This window comes from Monodelphis domestica, chromosome 1 (genome assembly GCF_027887165.1).
Source record: "Monodelphis domestica isolate mMonDom1 chromosome 1, mMonDom1.pri, whole genome shotgun sequence".
Classification (NCBI taxonomy): Eukaryota; Metazoa; Chordata; class Mammalia; order Didelphimorphia; family Didelphidae; genus Monodelphis; species Monodelphis domestica.
In genome coordinates, this window is record NC_077227.1 from 736,363,771 (window position 1) to 736,383,244 (window position 19,474).

The 19,474-nt window shown below is 54.9% G+C and overlaps 1 protein-coding gene across 16 annotated transcripts in view; it reads left to right on the plus strand.

The window, feature by feature from the left end:
• Positions 1 to 19,474, plus strand: part of DYSF (dysferlin) — a 279,243-nt gene that overhangs the window by 193,642 nt on the left and 66,127 nt on the right. For 10 of the 16 annotated variants that reach the window (XM_056814043.1, XM_056814045.1, XM_056814046.1 and 7 more), the window contains one exon: positions 17,080 to 17,142. The exons of 1 other annotated variant lie outside the window; for it this stretch is intronic. In XM_056814043.1, coding sequence (XP_056670021.1) covers positions 17,080 to 17,142 — 63 coding nt within the window. Of the gene's footprint in view, positions 1 to 108; positions 275 to 712; positions 790 to 17,079; positions 17,143 to 19,474 lie in introns of all 16 variants that reach the window. 5 more of the 16 variants (XM_056814056.1, XM_056814057.1, XM_056814058.1 and 2 more) reach the window with 3 other exon arrangements.

Sequence of the window (19,474 nt, forward strand, 5' to 3'; positions counted from 1 at the left end):
GTCTGGGCCTCGTGCCTTGCCGTGAACAGAGGCGACTGCCCAGAGCTGTGGGGTCCCCCGAGGGGGGCGCCACCGTCCGGGCTCACCTCTCCCTCTCGGCCCTCGCAGCGGCTGCCCCGGGAGGAGCTCTACTGCCCCCCCATCGTCCTCAAGGTCATTGACAACCGCCAGTTTGGACGGCGGCCCGTGGTGGGCCAGTGCACGATCCACGCCCTGGAGCAGTTCCTGTGTGACCCGTATGCGTCGGAGAGCCCCTCGCCCGACGAGGGCCCCGGTACGGAGGGCTCAGCTGCGCTGGACATCCCCGAGGGGATGGGGGGGTCCGGCCTTTGGGGGCTGGGGGCGCCCCGTCTTCCACAGACGTCACCATCCAGTTGGGCCTGGCTTCCAGGGCCCCCAAGGGTGGCCCTGCCCCGGCGCTCGGGACGTTCAGGCCCATGGAAGGCTGCGAGCCCGCCCAGAGAGGGCTCTGCGAGCGCCCGCTCGGGCACAGGAGCCTCTGGGAAGGCCACCTGGGGAGGAGCCCCAAGAAGCAGGGGAAGCGGCGTGGAAGGAGGCGCGCGGGGAGGAGGAGCCGGGCAGGAGCACCAGCGGGGGGGGGGGGGGGGGGGGCGCCCCAGTGGTGCCCTCAGAGCCCCCTCTCTGGGCCGGTGCTCCGCCTCCTGGGGGGCGGGACCCTCTGACGGCCGCCCTCCCCCTCCTGCCCCAACAGATGACGTCAGCTTCCTGAGCCCCCGCGACGAGGTGCTCATCGACATCGACGACAAGGAGCCCCTCCTCCCCGTCCAGGTAGGGCTGCGGCCGCGTCTCTTTGGCTCTGCTCTGTTGGGTGAGGCCCCGCATCCCACGCGATTTCTAACACTCAGAGCATCCCACGCGTTTCAGGGGCCCTCTGTGGGCGTCTGCTGGACGGCTGGTGCAGGTCCTGCCCTTGGGGGGCTCCTCGTCTGGAGCCCGCCTGGCCTCGGCCCCTCCGGGGAGCTGTGGGAGCCAGTGACCGCTCCCAGGGCCCCCTGGGGTGCCCCCGGAGCCTCCCTTAGGGGCGTGGGGGAGGTGCCTGGCCTGGGATCGTCCCTGAGCCCACGGCTCCCGCGAGGCCAGAGAGGAGGCAGGACCGGCGGGCCCGCACTCCCCGGGGATTCCCCTTGAAAGCGCCTACTGTGTGCCAGGCGCCAGGGATGCCGGGAACGAAGCGCCCTCCTCGCCCGAGCTTCCCTTCTAACGGGGGAGACTGCAAATACCTAGGAGAGCGCGTAGTGCGAGGTTTGGACTTGATTTGCACATTGGCTCATCCAGTTCGTAGAGACATACAAGAACAGACATGTAGACATATAGCACGCGGACACACGGCATGCAGACACATAGCATGTAGACACAACACAGACATACAGCATGCAGACACGTAACATGCAGACACGTAACACCCACACACATAACACGCACACATAACACACAGACATAACATGCACACACAACACGCAGACACGCAACACGCAGACACGCAACACGCACACACAACACGCAGACAGAACCAGACACACACGAGGTGGGAAGGCTCAAGTAGAAGATGGCGCCTTTTAAAGAGAGGATTCTCTAAGGCCGGGAGGAGGCGGAGCACGTTCTAGGCCCGCCTCAGAGCGGGGGGGGGGGGGGGGGGGGGGGGGGGGGGAGGCTGGAGGGAAGATGGGGCCGGGCTCCCTCAGAAGGCTGCGGAGGGGGTGCGCTGGGGAGACCCCGGCGTGGCACACAGGACAAGGACAGCCGGGCCGGGGCCTGGCGTGGGGGCGGGGCGGGGATGGCGGCCCGGGGGAAGGCGGCGGCACTTCCGGGGAGGCTTTGGAGCCGGCTGCAGACCGGCTGGGTGTGGGGGGTTCTGCGTCCTGTTGGAGGTGCCTGGGAGGCCGCTGGCGCTCTGGGGTTCCGGCTCGGGGAGGCCCACAGGCCGGGCGGCTGCCTCTCCAGGGTGATGTTGCCCCAGGGCGCTGATGGAGAGCGCAGGGAGAAGAAGGCTGAGGGGAGCCCGGGGAGTTGCCGCCAGAGAGGAAGGAGGCAAAGCAGGGGAGTGGGGGGGGGCACGGGCCAAATCAAGGAAGGGTCTGGACCGTGCAGGGACCACAGACAAGGCCCGCCCCGCCCCCGGTCTATAGCGTGGGAAGCCCCGGGCCAGCGTCCTCTCAGTGGAGCGCCACGTCCTCGGCAGCGTGGCGCTGATCGTCCATTTACAGAGGAAGGAGCCAAGGCACTGGGGGGGTCAGCACTCATTTGCCAGGAAGCCCGGCAGGCCGCCTCGATGACGAGAAGGATGAGGCTACCGGCAGTTTGGCATAAGGGAGAGGGTCAGCTTTAAGATCGGGGAGACGCGTTCAGGATCTACCTCTGACCCAGCTGTGTGACCGCACAAAGCTCTGTATAATTTCCCCGGGGCTGGAGCGCCTCTCCAAGACGGAGGGCAGCTGGCGTCCTTCATGGATGGAGGGACGGTCCTTACTGGGCATTCTCTCCATGAACGAAACCACAAGTCCAGAGGAAAGTAATAGTCACGTCTGCTGCCCGTCTCGCGCTAAGTCTTGCCATGCTTTCTACATGCAGCATCCCGTTGGAGAGTCATGGGGTAGATGAGGACAGCTGAGGACACTGAGGCTGAGAGGGGAGGGATGATCTGCCCAGTGAAGAGGGTGACCGAGGGGAGCAGCCTCTTGGAGATGTGGGACCCGCTGGAGATGGGATCCATCACAAGGAGCATGAATGAGCACCTACTATGTGCCAGTAAAAGCGTGTAGTAGTCGTCTCTCATGACCGAGGAGGACGATTTTGTGCACAGACACTTGTGCGTGAAGGAGATTTGAGTGGAGAGACAGTCCCCTTCTCTCGGCGTTGGAAGCCTGGGTCCAGGGGCACAAAGTTGTTACACCTGGAGACTTCCTCAGCTGCATTGGATGGCCGTGTTGTCCTTTGTGCTCCATCACACCCTGAGCACTCCACAGTGCTTTGCTGCGTCGCCCTCTCAGCCGTTGAACCTTCTTGTTGGTTTCTCTTCTTGTTGGTTTCTTCCGTCTGTTCGGCCGAAGCAGTCTTCACATGCTGGGTGAGCAAAGCCTTCACCAGGGGTCTACGACCCGATGGCTACCCTCACAAGGTTTGCCTGGGGTGTGGCCGCTGCTGCATGCTAGCAGCTACTGGGAGCCACACGTGAGAGCTGGGGTGTCAGGTGGGGGTCAGTGGCTGGAGAGCTGCCCTAGGAGGGCACGACAAGCCCTCCATACCAGAGATACTGCCCCTCCCTGAGAACCCCACACACTCCGTAAAAATGTGTAAAGTTCTTATTATGTACTAATTAATTAAATAATGTCTTACTAAATTAAGATACCGTATTAAGTCCTGGGAGAGATACAAAGAAAAACAAAGGACAATGGCTGCCCTGGAGGGGCTCCCGAGCTCGGCCGTGGCTTTCATCGTAGGCCGTGGCTTTCATCGTTGGCCCGTTGGAGCCCTGCGTGGCCATTCTGTTGCCTGGGGTGCTTCGGCTTTTCACAGTCCTTGCAGATTTTCAGTTCTTGTATCAAGCGTTGTCCAGTCTCCTGCTTCCGCTCCCTTCCCGAGTTTCCCGGGCTTCTTAGACCCAGTGGTCCTCCTTTACTCCTTTGTCGTAGGGCACCTGTGGGGGAGGGGGCGGCTAAGCAGATTGGAGTCCAAGATCGTAATGCCGGTAGCCTCTTCGTGGTGCAGGAGAGGGAACCGAGTCTGACAGAGGAATTGTTGGAGGTTGGTTTTCTCAGGCTGCTCCGTCTTTCCTGACTCAGTTTACCCCAGATCTTTTCTCCCCATCGCTTTCTGTTCCTCTCAGTATCCTTCAGGAGGAGGCAGCTCGGGTCATCCTATCCCCCTTTTCCTGAAGAGTCTGCATGGTGGGTCAGTGGCAGGCTTGGGGCTAGAACGCGGGTCTTCTGGCTTCTTGCTCTGTGTAGACTTTGAGCAGCCCCCATAGGCAGACCCACACTCGGCACACATCATTTCTGTCCCTTCCCAAGTCCCTGCCCAGCTCTGTTCCTCTCTCTGATCTCCTTGTTCCCCCCCTGATTCTTGTTAGTAGGAAAGAAGCACCAAGTCCGTGCTTAATGCAGACCTCTACGTCCCTCCCCCAGGGGGCTGGGATCCCATCTGTTCCCCAGATCTGCCCCCCACCCTGGCCGCCCAGAGCTGTATGTGGGTCTGGGGTGGGGAGGGGGGAGCTGTGACCGCAGCCCCCCTCCCTCTGCCTTGGGGGCCGTGCCGGAGCCCAGAGTGGGGGACTGAGGCAGGCACCTCGATGCCGTGGAAGCCGGAGCAGATGCGCCACCCTTGGAGCTGCCGCCCTTCTGGACAGCTCGTCTCTGTCCCGCATCTCTTCCGAAGGGGCAGCCTGTCAGCCGGGCAGAGGACGCGGGCACCCCCAAATGCCCCCTGGCTGCCTAGAGCGCAGGGCTTTCCGACACCTTGTCTTAATTCTGGCCCTAGGAGAGAGGGCGCAGAGTGAGGCTGGCGGTGGGGGGCGGCCTCGCCCGTCTAGAGATTGGGCCCCCAAAGGCTCACGCCGAACCTGAAGAATGGCTCCTTTAGTTTTCAATGAACAAACACTTACCATGAGGCCTGGAGGAGTACAGACAAGGAATGCCTGAGAAGGGGTCACATGATTTGAATTTCCGTTGCTTATTTCCATTGGGCTGGAACCAATGAGCGTATTTTTCACATAGGTCTAACGTTGCCTGGCGCCCATGGAGGGACGCTCATTGCACACCCTAACGAGCCTGGGCTATCAGCTTTTGTCTAGTCTGCTCTCTCTCCACTGGCAGAAAAGCTTAAACTGCTCGGGACAGCCACGCAGAGTCCCGCCATGGCCGTGCCAGCCAGCCAAGATGGCCCCCGTCGGCCACCTTTCGGCCATCCCCTGTCACCCGGGAGGTGGTCGGCACTCAGCATTATCCCTGGTCTTCTGGAATCGTGGCTGGTCATGACAGAAACATGGACGAGGAGAAAGGCTGATGCATGGGGATGGCAGGGACCTCAGAGGTCATCCAGTCCAGTCCCCTCATCTTACAGAAGGGGATACGGAGGCCTGGGTTCAAATGTCAGCTCTGCCTCTAATTACCACCGAGACCCTTGGCAAACACTCGATGTTCTTGGGCCTCAGTTTCTCCATCTGCAAGATTGGTTTAGATCATCTCTGAAATCCCTCTCAGCAAAACACAATGATTAAATGCTAGCTTGTGGATGAAACTAGAATTCAGGAGAGAGAAAGAGAGACAGAGACAGAAAGACACACAAGACAGATTCCCTCCCCCCCCCCCCCCCCCCCCCACGATTTGGTAGGCTGGAGCACTCTGGGAAGGCTTCTTGGAGAAGCCGGGTCTGGGGCATGGACGAATGGGCAGGATTTGGCCCAGTAGACATTGATGACCCCTCGGGAATGCCCTCTGAGCTCTACCCCCTGTTTTCTTTTGGAGACATGGATTTGGGGAGGATAGTCTGCTTCCACATTGTGGAAAAGCAGGAAGAGTGTGGAACTAGAGAAAGCCTGACCTGTGAGGAGAAGTGAGGTGGGAAGCATTTACTGCCGAGGGTCATCCTTTAGAGTCAGACATCGTCACTTAAAATCCAGAAGGGGCCAGTGCTGGGAGCCCCGAATACGACAGCCTTTTCTCCCATGGGCCAGAGAGGAGACAGGGTGTTCCCTCGAGCCTTACTGCCTGACAAGAGCCTTCTTAGCCTGGCATGGGGCCAAGCCAAGAAGCTTTCATTTAGTGCTTCCTCTGACCCAGACTGTGTCCCGGGTATACAAAGGAAGGCCAACCTCCTCTCCCCAACAATCTCTGCTTTTAAGGAACTCGTAGACTGACGGGAGGACAGCATCCCAAATGAGGATGCACAAACAAGGCACAGACAGGACAGGCTGGAGGGAATCATGGCAGAGGAAGGCTCAGAGATGAAGAAGACAGGAGGAAGGGTTTTTACAGAAGACGAGACTTTAGCTGAGACTTAAAGGAAGCCGGGGAACCCCCTTCTCCCGAGAACTGTCCTGGATTCTCCAATTGGAGGCACTTCCCTAGTTCCTCCTGTTGTTCAAGGATGCAGACTAAGGTGGATGGACCCCACCAAGCTTTCCCAATCCAATATAGACATGCACATATATATATATAAATATAAAGATATATATATATATATATATATACACTCATGTACACACATATACATATACAAATACCTTCTCTATCTACGTATATGTATTATGTATGTATCTTGCATTTCCCGGAGCCAGAATCTACTGGACAGGTGTTGAGGGAGACGTGCCGCCCCCCCATAACTGAACAAAACAATTTGGGGTCCCCGATGGACATGAGGAACCTCCTGTTGACTGTCCAAGTGGAGGCAAACAGCCAGTCAGATCACCAGCGTGGGGGGTGTCTCTGCTGCAGGTTCTTACAGGTGAAGCCAGCTCCCTTCAGGGTGGGATGGGAGACGTGTCCCCCTCAGCTATGTTTCTCCAAGCTTTTACTTCCTTACACTTCCACGCTTCCCCTTCCCAAGCCCATTTGGCAGCCGCCTCTGGTGGCAATTAATTGTAATGAGCCTAGCTTTGGGTGTGAGCACATGCTTAGGTTCTCTACCCATCAGGTCTGCATCTGCTGGTATGTGTGCACGTATGTGTTTTCTCACAGCTTCGTTTCCCTGTTGTCAGGGGCCCGGCTGACTGACAGCACTAATTTGTTGCTACTTGCACAGACTTGTTTGAGGCTCATCTTACTTGGTAGAGTGGGGGGTGGGCTGGAAAACTGGGGCACACAGTCAGAGCCTTTCTTCGGTAGAGCTTTTTCATTTCATTTCGGTAGAGTAGAGATGTGCAGATAGAATTGGAAACATTCGGCAGACACAATGTGGGTAAATCAAGAGATCGGGCCTTGAGTGATAGAAGGGACCCTACTTCTTAATTTTGGTGTCGTCTCCCACCTCTGGGCATTTGTACAGGTTTGTGCCCTATGCCTGGATTGTACTCTCTCTTCATCTCCTCCCATCAGAATCCTTATCTTCCTTCCAGATTCAGACCAAGCGCCATCTTCTCTGGGAAGCTGTCCTTGCTTCCCTCCAAACCATGAATACTTTTCCTCTCCTAAAATGGCTTTACCTTTGCTTTAGTCTGTGTACAGACGGTGTGCATCCAATAGCGTGGAGGCACTGACTCTGAGTCACAGGGATTAGAGGAACAGGAGGCAGTAATTGTTCACCATCGGGCAGGGGAGTCTAGGAAGGAGAAGCCAGTCGATTAAATGGCAGAATAGAGGCTCCCCGCTTTTCATTCACTGAAGCTGGGAAGGTCGCTGCTGAAGGGGAGCTCAGTTTCGTGCCTGTAAATGAAAAGCTCTGGGAGAATTGGAGAGGCAGACAGGGAAATCCTTCCCACAGTCGCCCGAGATCCAAGGTACTGCCACGTCTTTCCAGTTCTCCTTCCCCATCATCTCTCCCGTCTGCCCTCTTGTCTCCACCCACACACCATCTCCCTCATCCTGGCCCTCCTGACTGTGGCCGTTTCCTAATTGGGCTCCCTGCCTCCAGTGTCTCCAACCCATCCTCTGCTCAGCTGCCAAAATAAATCTTCCCAAGGCACCGATCTTGAACAAAATAGAAATCCCTCGGCCTGGCATTTACGTCCTTCCTCGCTCTGGCTCCCGCCTAACGACCCAGCTTTATTTTATATCACTCACTCTACATTCCAGCCAAATGGGGCACCTCCCCACCCTGAACTGTTGCGCAGATGCTCCAGCCGTCTCGTGCCCTGGTGCCCGGCCGCTCGCAGGCTCTGCTTCTCCGCCAAGGAGGGTGTGCTTTCTGTTCTCTCGCCATCCCAGGACTGGGAAGGCCCTTGGGAATTTCAGACTGGTCTGATGCTGGTGTCTGACCGTGTGTGCTGCCGTCTCTCCGGGCTTCCTGCTCTCAATATAATGGGCAAAGGAAGTACCCTGAGTTACAGTGAAGAGAGGGCAGCTGTTCAAGTTGGCAGCTGCCCAGACAGACTTCTGCCATGCCAAGGCTGCTGGAGTCAGGACTGTAATCCTGCATCTGCCCCTTACTACCTGTGTGACTGTGGAGGAGTGACTCCATCTCTCCAAGCCTCAGTTTACTCCTCTGCAAAATGGGGGTAAAACACCTTCTGCCAGGCTCAGGCAAGATAACATCTAAAGGGAGCGCGGCAAAACTTAGAGGGCTGTCATTAACATGTCCACCTGAAGCATCTGGGAAAATCTACTCTAATTTTCCAGCTTGCTAAATCTTCTCTCCCTCTTCCTCTGGCCTCAGTTTTCACTTATTTAAAATGAAGTTGTTGGACTAAATGTCCCTTCTAGCAGTAAAGCTAAGATCCCCGGCTCCCCAGCCTGGGCTTCTGTCCTAGTGTGAGCTCTGCCCAGTAGGATTTTTCTCTCAGTATGCATCACCCTGAAAATATCCCCAGGACCAGCCTCAGGCAGGGCTATTTTGGGTCCTCCTGGCTCGAGGTAACAGAGCATCACTGGAGACAAAGGGTCAGGCGCAGAGGACCCTGGGCACTTCTCCAATTCCTGTCTCCACCCCTTTCTGACACAAGTGACCCAGCCTCCCACCCTGGGGAGTGGGTTGGGTGTAGGGAGTGGCGGTGCCTTTCCTTAATTGCCACTGGGGTAGTCTGGAGCTCCTGAGTGGCTGGCAGACTGACTGGGCCTCCCTTCCATGACGGAAAGCTAGAAGAGCAATGGAGGGAGGAGACAGGAATATCTCAGCCTAAAATATCGGCAGCTAGGTGACTCAGTGGGCACATTCTAGAAGTGGAGTCAGGCAGACCAGAGTTCAGATCTGGCCTCAGGCACTAGCAGTGTGACCCTGGATGAGGCATTTAGCCTCTGTTTGACTCAGTTTCCTCATCCGTCAAATGAAATGAAGAAGGAAATGGCGAACAACTCCGGGTCTTTTGCCAAGAAAATCCAAATAGAGTTATGAAGAGACAGACAGGATGAGAACATAGGAGAAACCCTTAGCCATTCTTAAAGCACCATTAATGTTATCTTTGTAGTTACTGTTATGCTGTCTTTGAGACAGGGAGCTGCTAGGAATGTGTTGTTTGCTTGGTTTGCCCAGCTCCAGACCTCCACTGCCTCAAGAGGCCTGAATACCCTCCCTTCCTTTTCATTTCCCAAGCAACCCTTCATTCTCCCTGGGAACGCCACCCCCGGAAGAAGTGATTCCTTGACAATTTTGAGTCTTTTCCTCTGCTGCTCGACCCACAAGACTTGTTGAATATTGGGCTGCCATTGTGGGTTTGACACTGTTGGGTTGTCAAACTGGGACTTAGCCCAGTACTTGCCTGTAGGAAGCACTTAATACCTCTTCACTGACTGTTCTGTGCTCAGAGGGTCCTTTGGTTTGACAGATGATGAGTTTTGTCAACCAGACGGGACAAAAGAGGAGACTCACCTCAAGTGGTCTAGGAACATTTCCTTAGTTTCCTCATTCCAATCAGTGAGGATCTTCCAAAGCTCACTTTTGACAATTCGTGGCCTCACTGCTATTCCCACTAGAGACTCTTCCTGGGAGATACCTTGGTTCTGCATAACCATGAATGAATGAATGAATGAATGAAGGTATTTACTGAGCACTCAAATGTGCCAAACACTGTGCTAAGTGGTGGATCTATTTCTATATCTATATCCATCCATCCATCCATCTATCTATCTATCTATCTATCTATCTATCTATCTATCTATCTATCTATCTATCTATCCATCCATCCTTCCATCTATCTATCTATCTATCTATCTATCTATCTATCTATCTATCTATCTATCTATCTATCTATCCTTCTATCCATCCATCCATCCATCTATCTATCTATCTATCTATCTATCTATCTATCTATCTATCTATCTAATCTATCTGCCTATCTATCTACCTATCTCCATCCACCATTCATCTATCTATCTATCTATCTATCTATCTATCTATCTATCTATCTATCTATCTATCTATCTATCTGTCCATCTATCCAACTGTCTGTCCCTCCGTCCGTCCATCTGTCTGTCTGTCTTTATAGCAGAAGCTTACACTGGGGGCAATAACTAACATAGAAAGTAGCAGCCAGGCAAAAGAGAGAGACTCTAGGAAACCACAAAGATGGCAAATGAGTGAAATGATGTTGCCCATTTCTTTTCCAGAGGCGATGGTAGTATGGACTTGATAATAGGTTGGTCCATGCCATTTCATCTTCACCTGTGACTTTTCTTCCCCTCTCTACCTTTTCCACATTTTTTCTCTAAGAATTCAGTCAACATCCACTAATTACGCGTCCATTATAGGCCAGGTACTGTGCTTATTGTTGGGGATGTAAAGAAAAGTAAAACCATGGCCACTGTCTTCAAGAAGAGCACAGTATAACAGTGGAAACAACTATGTGTATATGAGACGTACACAGTGTAGATGAGAGATAATCTCAAGAGAGACTAGGAAAGATTTCCTCCAGAAAGTGGAATTTGAGCTGAGTTTCTGGAAAAAAAAATGGACAACCTTATTATTTCACTCACCCGCCATCTTTGTGATTTCCAGATTCTCTCTCTCTTTCCTGGCTGCTACTTTTCTATGTTAGTTATTGCCCCCAGTGTAAGCTCCTTGAGGGCATTTATAGATGTATATCTCCTCCACATAAACTCGGTGTTTGGCAACCTTTGAGTGCTTAGTAAATGCTTTTCATTCATTCATTCATTCATTCATTCATTCATTCATTCATTCATTCATTCATTCATTCATTCATTCATTCATTCATTCATGGGCTGGGGATTTGATGCAGGGAACTAATGAACTCAGAGTCAAAGGACCTGATGTCATCTCCGAGCTCTGGCATTTCCATGTGTGATTTTGGAAAAACCACTTCTCTTTCCCAACGACCTTCATTTCCTCATCTGTGAAATGAGGAGGATGTACTAGGTGGCAGGATCTGTCCAGCTCTGTAAGCCAACCCATGATCCTATGATTGCTTAGGGTGTGGGTTGCTCAGGCCTGTCTGGTCTCTCCTCTCCATCCCTCCTCCTTCCTGACTTCCCTTGACGTCCCTGTTCTCTCTGACACAGGGCAGCTGAGAAAGTCCAGCCAGGTCATTTTGCTCCTTTTCCAAATCTCTGGGCCAAAAGTAGCTGGAAGCCTTGGTCTGGGGTGAGGTTTTTGGCCTGGGGAAGGGGTGGGTGGGGATATGTGTGCATCTCAATTCCCCTGGCTTCCCTGGCCCACTTCATGACTACATAGGGTAGAGATGGAGACAGGAACAGTGAGGATGGCATCCATTTCTCTCTCCTCTCACTCAAACCCAGCCCTAGTTTCCCACATGGAGGTAGGGTGCCACCATTTTGCCATGGGATGTGATATGGAGGGGACTGACTGGGAATAGAGAGGGCAAATGTGTTTCTGGCCCAAGGCCTCGAATATGACACAAAGGACAAATGGATCCCCCTCAGGGCCCCGGGGAGGACTGGCTGACACCCCTTTTGGTACCACTGTTGGCTTCGCCATGTTATCCTCATCATCACCTGTCTCTATCAAAACCATCATCATCCAAATCACCACAACCAATTCAACTAAAAACCATCAAAAACCCATGAGTGAAAACCTTCTTAGGATGATTAATCAAGGCCACCCTCACTGTGAGCACAATCGCCACGACTGACACTGTCTCCTATAATGCCCTCCCTTCCCACCCTGTACCTCTTGGCATTCCATGACCACTCCCAAGGCTCTGATCAGGCCTCACCTCCTACAGGAAGCCTTCCTTGATCATTTTGGTGGTTGCAGCTCTCTCCTTTTTCAAAATATCATGTGTACAGGATGGTCCCAAATTCTCGACACAGTTTTAAGGCACTAAAGCACCAAGACTTTGCGTGTACCTTATATTTCTGTGGCTGTCACAGTGGCAGAATTCCTTGAGGGCAGGGATTGGCTTTCATTTTGATTATACAGCCCGTGGTAGCAGCCAGAGAGCCGACCTCAAAACCAGGAAGACCTGTATTCAATTCCTGCTTCTGACACATACTGGCTTTGTGATGCTGAGCTTCACGTCTCAGCGCGAAGTTTACACAACTCTAAGACCGTGTTATGCCTGCGTTGGTAAATGGCGTTTCCCCCACTGGCAGTTCCCCTACTAGTGACGCCATGAATCCCATCCCTGTTTCTATCCCTGATACCCAGCGCAGTGTTTGGATAATAGCATCATCTCTATTATTTAATTTATTATTACTTATTCCTCAATTTATTGTTATTTATTATCCCTTTCATTATGATTACTCAGTGTGTTATTATTTATTATCCCTTTCATTATGATTACTCAATGTGTTATTCATTATTCATTTTATTATAATTATTATATTACGCTTAAAACCCTTAATTTCTGTCTTAGAATCAATTCTAAGTATTGGTTCCAAGGTAGAAGGGTGGTGAGGGCTAGGCAATGGTGATTAAGTGACTTGTCCAGGGTTACACAGCCAGGAAGTACCTGAGGCCAGATTTGAACCCAGGACCTTCTGTCTCTAGGTCAGGTTCTCTATCCACTGAGCTGCCCCTCTGTTATTCAGTTCAAATAATTGAAAGCCTACTCCGTCCATTGTCATCACCGCCATCACGGTTGCCATCCACCCCATCACCTAACCACGACTGCACATCACTGCATCACCACCATTGCTGTTGCTCTATGTCCCCTACTATCATCATCCCCGGCTCTGTGCCCACAATTGCTACCATCTACCCCATCATCAGAGTCTTTGTCTCAGAGACATGCCAGGTGGGAGTCCGGATCTTTCTGGGTCTTTCTGGATCCTGACTAGCCGCGTTATAGAAGAGGACAATTGATCCGGACCGTAACTCTCCTCTCAATCTATCAACCAACCAAATGTGGACTTCTTGGGACCTGTTCAGTGTCCAGGCTGTGCCAAGGCAGTGGATGGAAACAAGGGAAGGGCATCCCAGGCGCCATGAAGTATTTCCTGATCTAGATCTTTCCGGAAAGAGGGAGATCTCACTGTGGGCTGGAATGGTTGGAGAACGTTTAATGGAAGGTGCCAGTGTTAGCTACGGAGAAGGTTCCCAAGGATCATTGCCAAGGTCAGCATTGCACCTGCACCCTGGGGAGACAGCATTGTTTGGAGGAAAGAACACTGGGTTTGGAGTGAATGGATCTGGGTTCAAATTTTGACCTATCCCTCACTACTTGGGCAAGTCAATTCACTCTAAAAAACCCTTATTTTTCAGCTTAGAGTGAATACTGTGTGTGTGCTGGTTCCAAGGCAGAAGAGTGGTAAAGGCTAGCAAGCAATGGGGATTAAGTGACTTACCCAGGGTCTCTAGGCCTGGCTCTCCATCCCCTAAGACACCCAGCTGCCTCCAATCCTCAGTATGCTTCATATTGGCGTGTAGTCAAGCCAGAGGCTACCCCATCCCATTTAGGGGGGTAATGTCAACCTGAGCCTCCCAGCTTCCTAGATGACGGCCCGTGCCAGTCCACAAGAGCTTGGGAGCTGTGCTGGTTATTCTCGAGTGGCCAGTCAACATTGACTTTAACACAGAGCACCCACATGGATTTTCTGATTTCCCCGGACGCTCTTGGGTGGGTTCCATCTTTGTGTCAAGGACCTGTGGACACTCGGGTCACCAGTACCTGCAGAAGAGGGTCAATGCTTGGTGGTGAAATCTCCAGAGAGAAGCCTTGCCTCGTGTGACTGGCGCCTTAGCCCAGCTTCACCGTTCCCTCCGCAACTTCTTCCTCCACCCTCAGCTTGTCTGTATGGGATTCTCCCTCCCTGAAGGCAGGGGAGGAGGGAGACGAGGCCTGTCTCCTCAAGGGCCACAGGCGTCCTTCTGACCCTGGGAATGGCAAGCACGCCTCAGGACCATTTCCCTGTCCTCTGTTTATCACAGCTTGTTTGCCTGCATAGCTCACAAGGTAATCCTTGAAAGGAGGATGTGGGGTGGGATTAGCGTGCTTGAGGAGAGGGAGACAGAGATAGACGGAGAGAAGGAGAAGAGAGAGAGAGAAAGAGGAGAAAGAGAGGGAAGGAGGGAAGGGAGAGAGAGAATGAGAGAGAGAGAGGGAGAGAGAGAAAGAGGAGAAAGAGAAGGAGGGAGAGAGAAAGGGAGGGGGAGAGAGAGAGGGAGGGAGGGAGGGAAAGAGACAGAGAGAAACAGAGAGAGAAGGGGAAGGGAAGGAGGGAGAGGGAGAAAGAGAGGGAGGGAGGGAGAGAGAGAGGGAGAGGGAGAGAGAGAGAGAGAGAGAGGGAGAGAGAGAGAGAGAGAGAGAGAGAGAGAGAGGAGAGAGAGAGAGAGGGAGGGAGAGAGGGAGAGGGAGAGGGAGAGGGAGAGGGAGAGGGAGAGGGAGAGGGAGAGGGAGAGGGAGAGGGAGAGGGAGAGGGAGAGGGAGAGGGAGAGGAGAGAGAGAGAGAGAGGAGAGAGAGAGAGAGAGAGAGAGAGGGAGAGAGGGAGAGAGAGAGGGAGGGAGGGAACGGAGAGAGAGAAAATGAGAGAGAGAGAGAGGGAGAGAGAAAGGGAGGGGGAGAGAGAGGGGGGGAGAGAGATTGAGAGAGGGAGGGAGGGAGGGAGGGAAAGAGACAGAGAGAAACAGAGAGAGAAGGGGAAGGGAAGGAGGGAGAGGGGGAAAGAGAGGGAGGGAGGGAGAGAGAGAGGGAGAGATTGAGAGAGAGAGAGAGAAAGGGAGGGGGAGAGAGATTGAGAGAGGGAGAGAGAGAGAGAGAGAGAGAGAGAGAGAGAGAGAGAAAGGGAGGGGGATAGAGATTGAGAGAGGGAGAGAGAGAGAGAAAGAGAGAGAGAGAGAGAGAGGGAGAGAGAAAGGGAGGGAGAGAGAGATTGAGAGAGGGAGAGAGAAAGGGAGGGAGAGAGATTGAGGGAGGGAGGGAGGAAGGGAGGTAGAGAGAGATTGAGGGAGGGAGGGAAAGAGACAGAGAGAAACAGAGAGAGAAGGGGAAGGGAAGGAGGGAGAGGGAGAAAGAGAGGGAAGGAGGGAAGGGAGGGAGGGAGAGAGGGAGAGAGAGAGAGGGGAGAGAGAGAGAGAGAGAGAGAGAGAGAGAGAGAGAGAGAGAGAGAGAGAGAGAGAGAGAGAGAGAGAGAGAATATGAGAACCGTTTAGTATTTGCATGTGTCTGAGTGGGAGTTCCAGACCATGAAATGTGTCCCTGGCTCTTGCAGCCTGGCATAGTAGAAAAAGCACTGATTCTGGAGCCAGAGGACAGGGGTTCAAATCTCACCTTTGACATGACCTGCATGCCCTCGAGCAGATCATTCCTAGTTGGACTGCATTTTTTCATCTGTTAAGTGAAGGCGTCAGACCCTGCTTTCTAAGACTTCTCCCAGGTCTAGATCCAAGATCTAGTGCGTGACCTTGGGAGAGTCATGAAAGCTCTGTGCCTCAGTTTCCCTGCGTGTCAAATGAAGGGATGGGGCTGATCCTGGCTTCTGAAGTCCCTGCCGCTCTAGAACTGTGCTCTCTTGTCATGATGGAGAAGATGAAGACGACAGTGTACACCCCCCCACCCCCACCAGAAACCCAGCCAGACGTGCCACGCAGAGACGGCCCTCTCCGGAGCCGTGGACCTCTCTGAGCCTCAGGCGGTCTCCCCGAGAGTGGGCCGTTCTCCAGTGCTGTGCCTGGCGGGCCCCCCCCCCCTGCCCCGGGCCTGCTCTTCATTAAGGCCTATTAGCACAAGCCCCGCAGGCCCCGGGTGGGGCTCCTAGAAGGTCCTGGCAAGAGCCTGGCCCTCCGCCTCGCAGCCCGGCTAGCCGTGGCCGCGCCCCTGTCCCCGCTGGCGCCACCAGATCCCCTCCACACGCCCAGACGGAGCTGGCCGAGCTGCAGCCCAGGGGTTTGTGCAGGCCCCGCGGAGGGGGGCAGCAGGAGGAGAAGGATGGGGAGGGGGCGGGGAACGCGCTGCCTCTCCGCTGAGCGGGAGACACCTGGTGGGAGAAGGCAGGACCGGGACCTCCTGGGTGCCGGGCTCTGGCTTTGGGAGGCCAGCCTGGGAGCAGCTCTTGCCCGCAGGGAGCTTCCCTGGGGGGGGGGGCGAGGCTGCTCCTGCCCGGGGGGCCGAGGTGTCTCTCCCGGGGCGGCCCCTCGCCCGGGCCCTTCCTGGATCCCAAATGGGAACGTGTAATTTCGGAGGCCGGACTGGGCCTCTGTCAGCCTGTGTTTATTTCTATTTCTTCCCTTCCTTTCCATTTCCCGGTGGCCGGCTTCTCCGCCTGTCTCTGGCCTTCCTTAAAAAAGAAAAGCGGGACGAGATGCCGCCGGGGCCCAAGGCTTGCTCTGAGCCTGGCGAGGGAGGAGGCTGGGCCAGGGCGGAGCCGCCTGGGCAGCCCTGACTCTGTGGTCACCTCCGGAAGGGCCAAGCCCTCAGGTCTGCCTTGGCTCTGGCCCCCAGAGATGGCCAGCCGGGCCCCGCGTGCCTCTGACCCTTCCTCCCTCTCGGACACGGCCCTGCGTCCGGCCTCCACTCCTTCGTCCGTAACGTGGGAGGGTTGGGAGGAGCTTCACGGCTGTGGTTCTAGGAGAGCTTCCCTCTTGGGGTCAGTACGAGGCAGAAGAGAGGAGAGGGCTAGGCAACGGGGTTACCTCCCAGGGATGGAGGGGGGTGACCTTGGGCAAGTCACAGCCTCCATCTGCCTCAGTTTCCTCATCTTTAAAATGGGGATAATAATAGTGCCAACCTCCCGGGCTTGTGGTGAGGATGAGGCTTATTTCTCCTTTCCTTTCTTCCATTCAAATTAATCAGACATCCAGGCACTCTGCGCGGGGCCCAAGCAGCCCCTGTCCTCCGGGCGCATCCATTCTCATGGGGAAGGCACATGTGAATCTCCCTTGGGGCCAGCCGCGCTGCCCAGTGAGCCAGGCTGGATCCTCAAGTGGGGAGTGCGCCTGGGCAGCCCGAGGATGCCTCTTGGGGAGGAAGGGAGTGCAGGCGAGCCTGCTTTCTCCAGGGTTGCTCTCGTCCCCAGGCACGGCTTCCTGACTCTTCACTAACTTCCCTGTTTAATTTGTAGCTTGCAGACGGTATGATTGGCTCAGCCCCCATTAACACGGCGTCTTCTTCTCCGGGTCTCCATGTAGGTATTGTTCACCCTTTTTTGGTGGTGGTGGTGGCGGCGGTGGTGGGGGAAATGGGATGGCGGCCCCAGAGGTCCAGGGGAGCTCACGCAGCCCTTAGTTCTGTGTACGTTGGTAGGAAGGGCTCAGCCCATGAAAGAGGTCCAGAACTGGGGCCCCCCCTGAGGCATTTCAGAGTCCGTTCTGTGGTGCCCCCCCAGTGGATGTCCCTGGATGGTTGGCTCTCACCGCTGAGCCAAGGTACCTTGAGAGTTCTCAGGGCCCAGCTAGGACCCATCCAGAGATTCAGCCAACATTTGCCAAGCCCTACTATGTGCCAGGCACTGGGCCGGGTGTTGGAAATGCCAGGATAAAAGATGGAACCATCTTTGCTCTCGAGAAATTTTCCTTCTACTAATGTAATAATGTATGAATGATTCCTTAGCAACCACCCCAGGAGAGGGGCCACACAAACGTCAGTATCCAACTTTCACAGACGAGGAAGTTGAGGCTTAGATACGTGAGACAGTGAGAGGAATCAGAAGACCTGGGTTCAAATCCCAGCACTGGCACTCGCTCTCTGGAGGATCTCAGCCAATCTATGAAGTGAGAGGGTTAGCCTGGGGGAGGATTGCACCAGAGGCTGTTCAAGTCCCTTCTAGCTCTCACATTCTGCGTTTCCATGGAGGGAGGACGGAGATGGATTAGATAACCCCAAAGTCCTTTCCAGCCCGGACAATCTGTGGGTCCCCCAAGACATTCCAGCAAGTGTTGGAGCCAGAAGACCATCAGAACGTGGGATGGGGGATGGAGGAGGACAGAAAGGGTGCTGCGCTGTGTGGCCGTCCTCGGGGGCCCTTGGCGAGCATGGCGGCTGGATGTGCGCTGAGGGATTCTCGGGGGTTGGGTAGAATGCCTCTGCACAGTCTCCTTTGGCCGGCAGCCACGTCTCCCTGATGGAGCCCCGGGGCAGTCAGCTTGTTGGAGGGAGGGACAGGACCCCAACCACTGGGGAGCTCCCCGTCTGATGGGGTAGGGGGCCCCTTCTCGTGGGGATCCCCCAGGCTAGGGAGAAGAAGCCATCCCAAGATGGGCCACATCATAATACTCATATCAACGATGAGATCATTAAGTAATAAAGACGGCGATCGCGTCCTGGAACATGTCGGCCGCAAAGATGGTGGTCCTGTAGAGCTGCCATCTTTAGAGCCTTTCCTGTTCCCGCTCAGAATGACCCGAGGAGCGACGGGCAGTGAGAGTCCTCAGGTCCGGAAACAGTCACAGGCTTCCATGGAAGGGGCAGAAGGACCGGCGCTGGGCCCTTATGAGCCCTTATGTGGCCCTGGGCCTCTCTCGGCCTCAGTTTACCTGTCTGTAAAACGAAGGACTCCCCGAGGGCCTCACCTGAGTTGTCAGGGCAGGGGTTCCAGCCTGCGGTTTTCTGAGGCCCCGTTTGGTGCTCTCACTCTCCAGAAGCCCATTAATGAGGACCAGCAGGGGAGCAGCGGGCCGGGGAGGGCCTCGGGCCGCAGAGGCGGCCCCCTGTCTGGAAGGACTTCTCAGAAGGGGCAGTTCTTACGGGCCTCGTCCCGAGCCAGCCTCGCCAACTTCCCCAGCATCTCCCACATTTCCTCCTCTGCTCACCTCTGAGGCGTCTGTCGTCGGCTTCGGGGTGGGCGCCCCTGTGCGCTATGGGGGTACACTTGGGGTTCAGCTTGGAGAGATGGGGCCCCTTGGGCACGGGCCGGCGCAGCTTGTCCCCTCTTCCTCTCCCCCTTTCCCGCTCTCCGCCCCCTGTATTCCTTCCCTGGGCTCTCACCCGGATGGCAGGAGGCTGGTATGGGGGCTGGGACCGGCCACACCCTGTTCCGGGGACCTTTCTCGTGGTTACAGGAAGCACAGCTGAAAAGGGGATGTAGGAAATGGGCCTAAGAGTCGTCTCCAGCCTCCGGGAGCTCCCACTTGGTCTTTACAATTCTTACCTTCCATCTTAGAGTCAACACTGGGAAGCCGCGGGGATAAGGGACTTGCCCAGGGTCACACAGCCAGAAAGTGTCAGAGGCTAGATTTGAACCCAGGACCTCCCCTTTCTCGTCCTGGCTCTTTAGCCACTTGGCTGGCCCCAGAAAAGCCGGCCTGGGGCCGGAAGGAAAGGCTTTGTGACTTCAGAGTCCCCTTCGAGGATGAGACGCCGCCCTGAAGAGAACCAGGGATTTCCGTGCTCGGCCCTTCTCAGTCTAGACTTGGGACTGCATCCGTGAAAGGGAGCCCCAGGGTGGAAATCCCTTCCCAGGATGCACATCAGCAATTGAGACTCTGAGGCGGCGAGGGGAAGGCTGTCCTGGTCAGGAG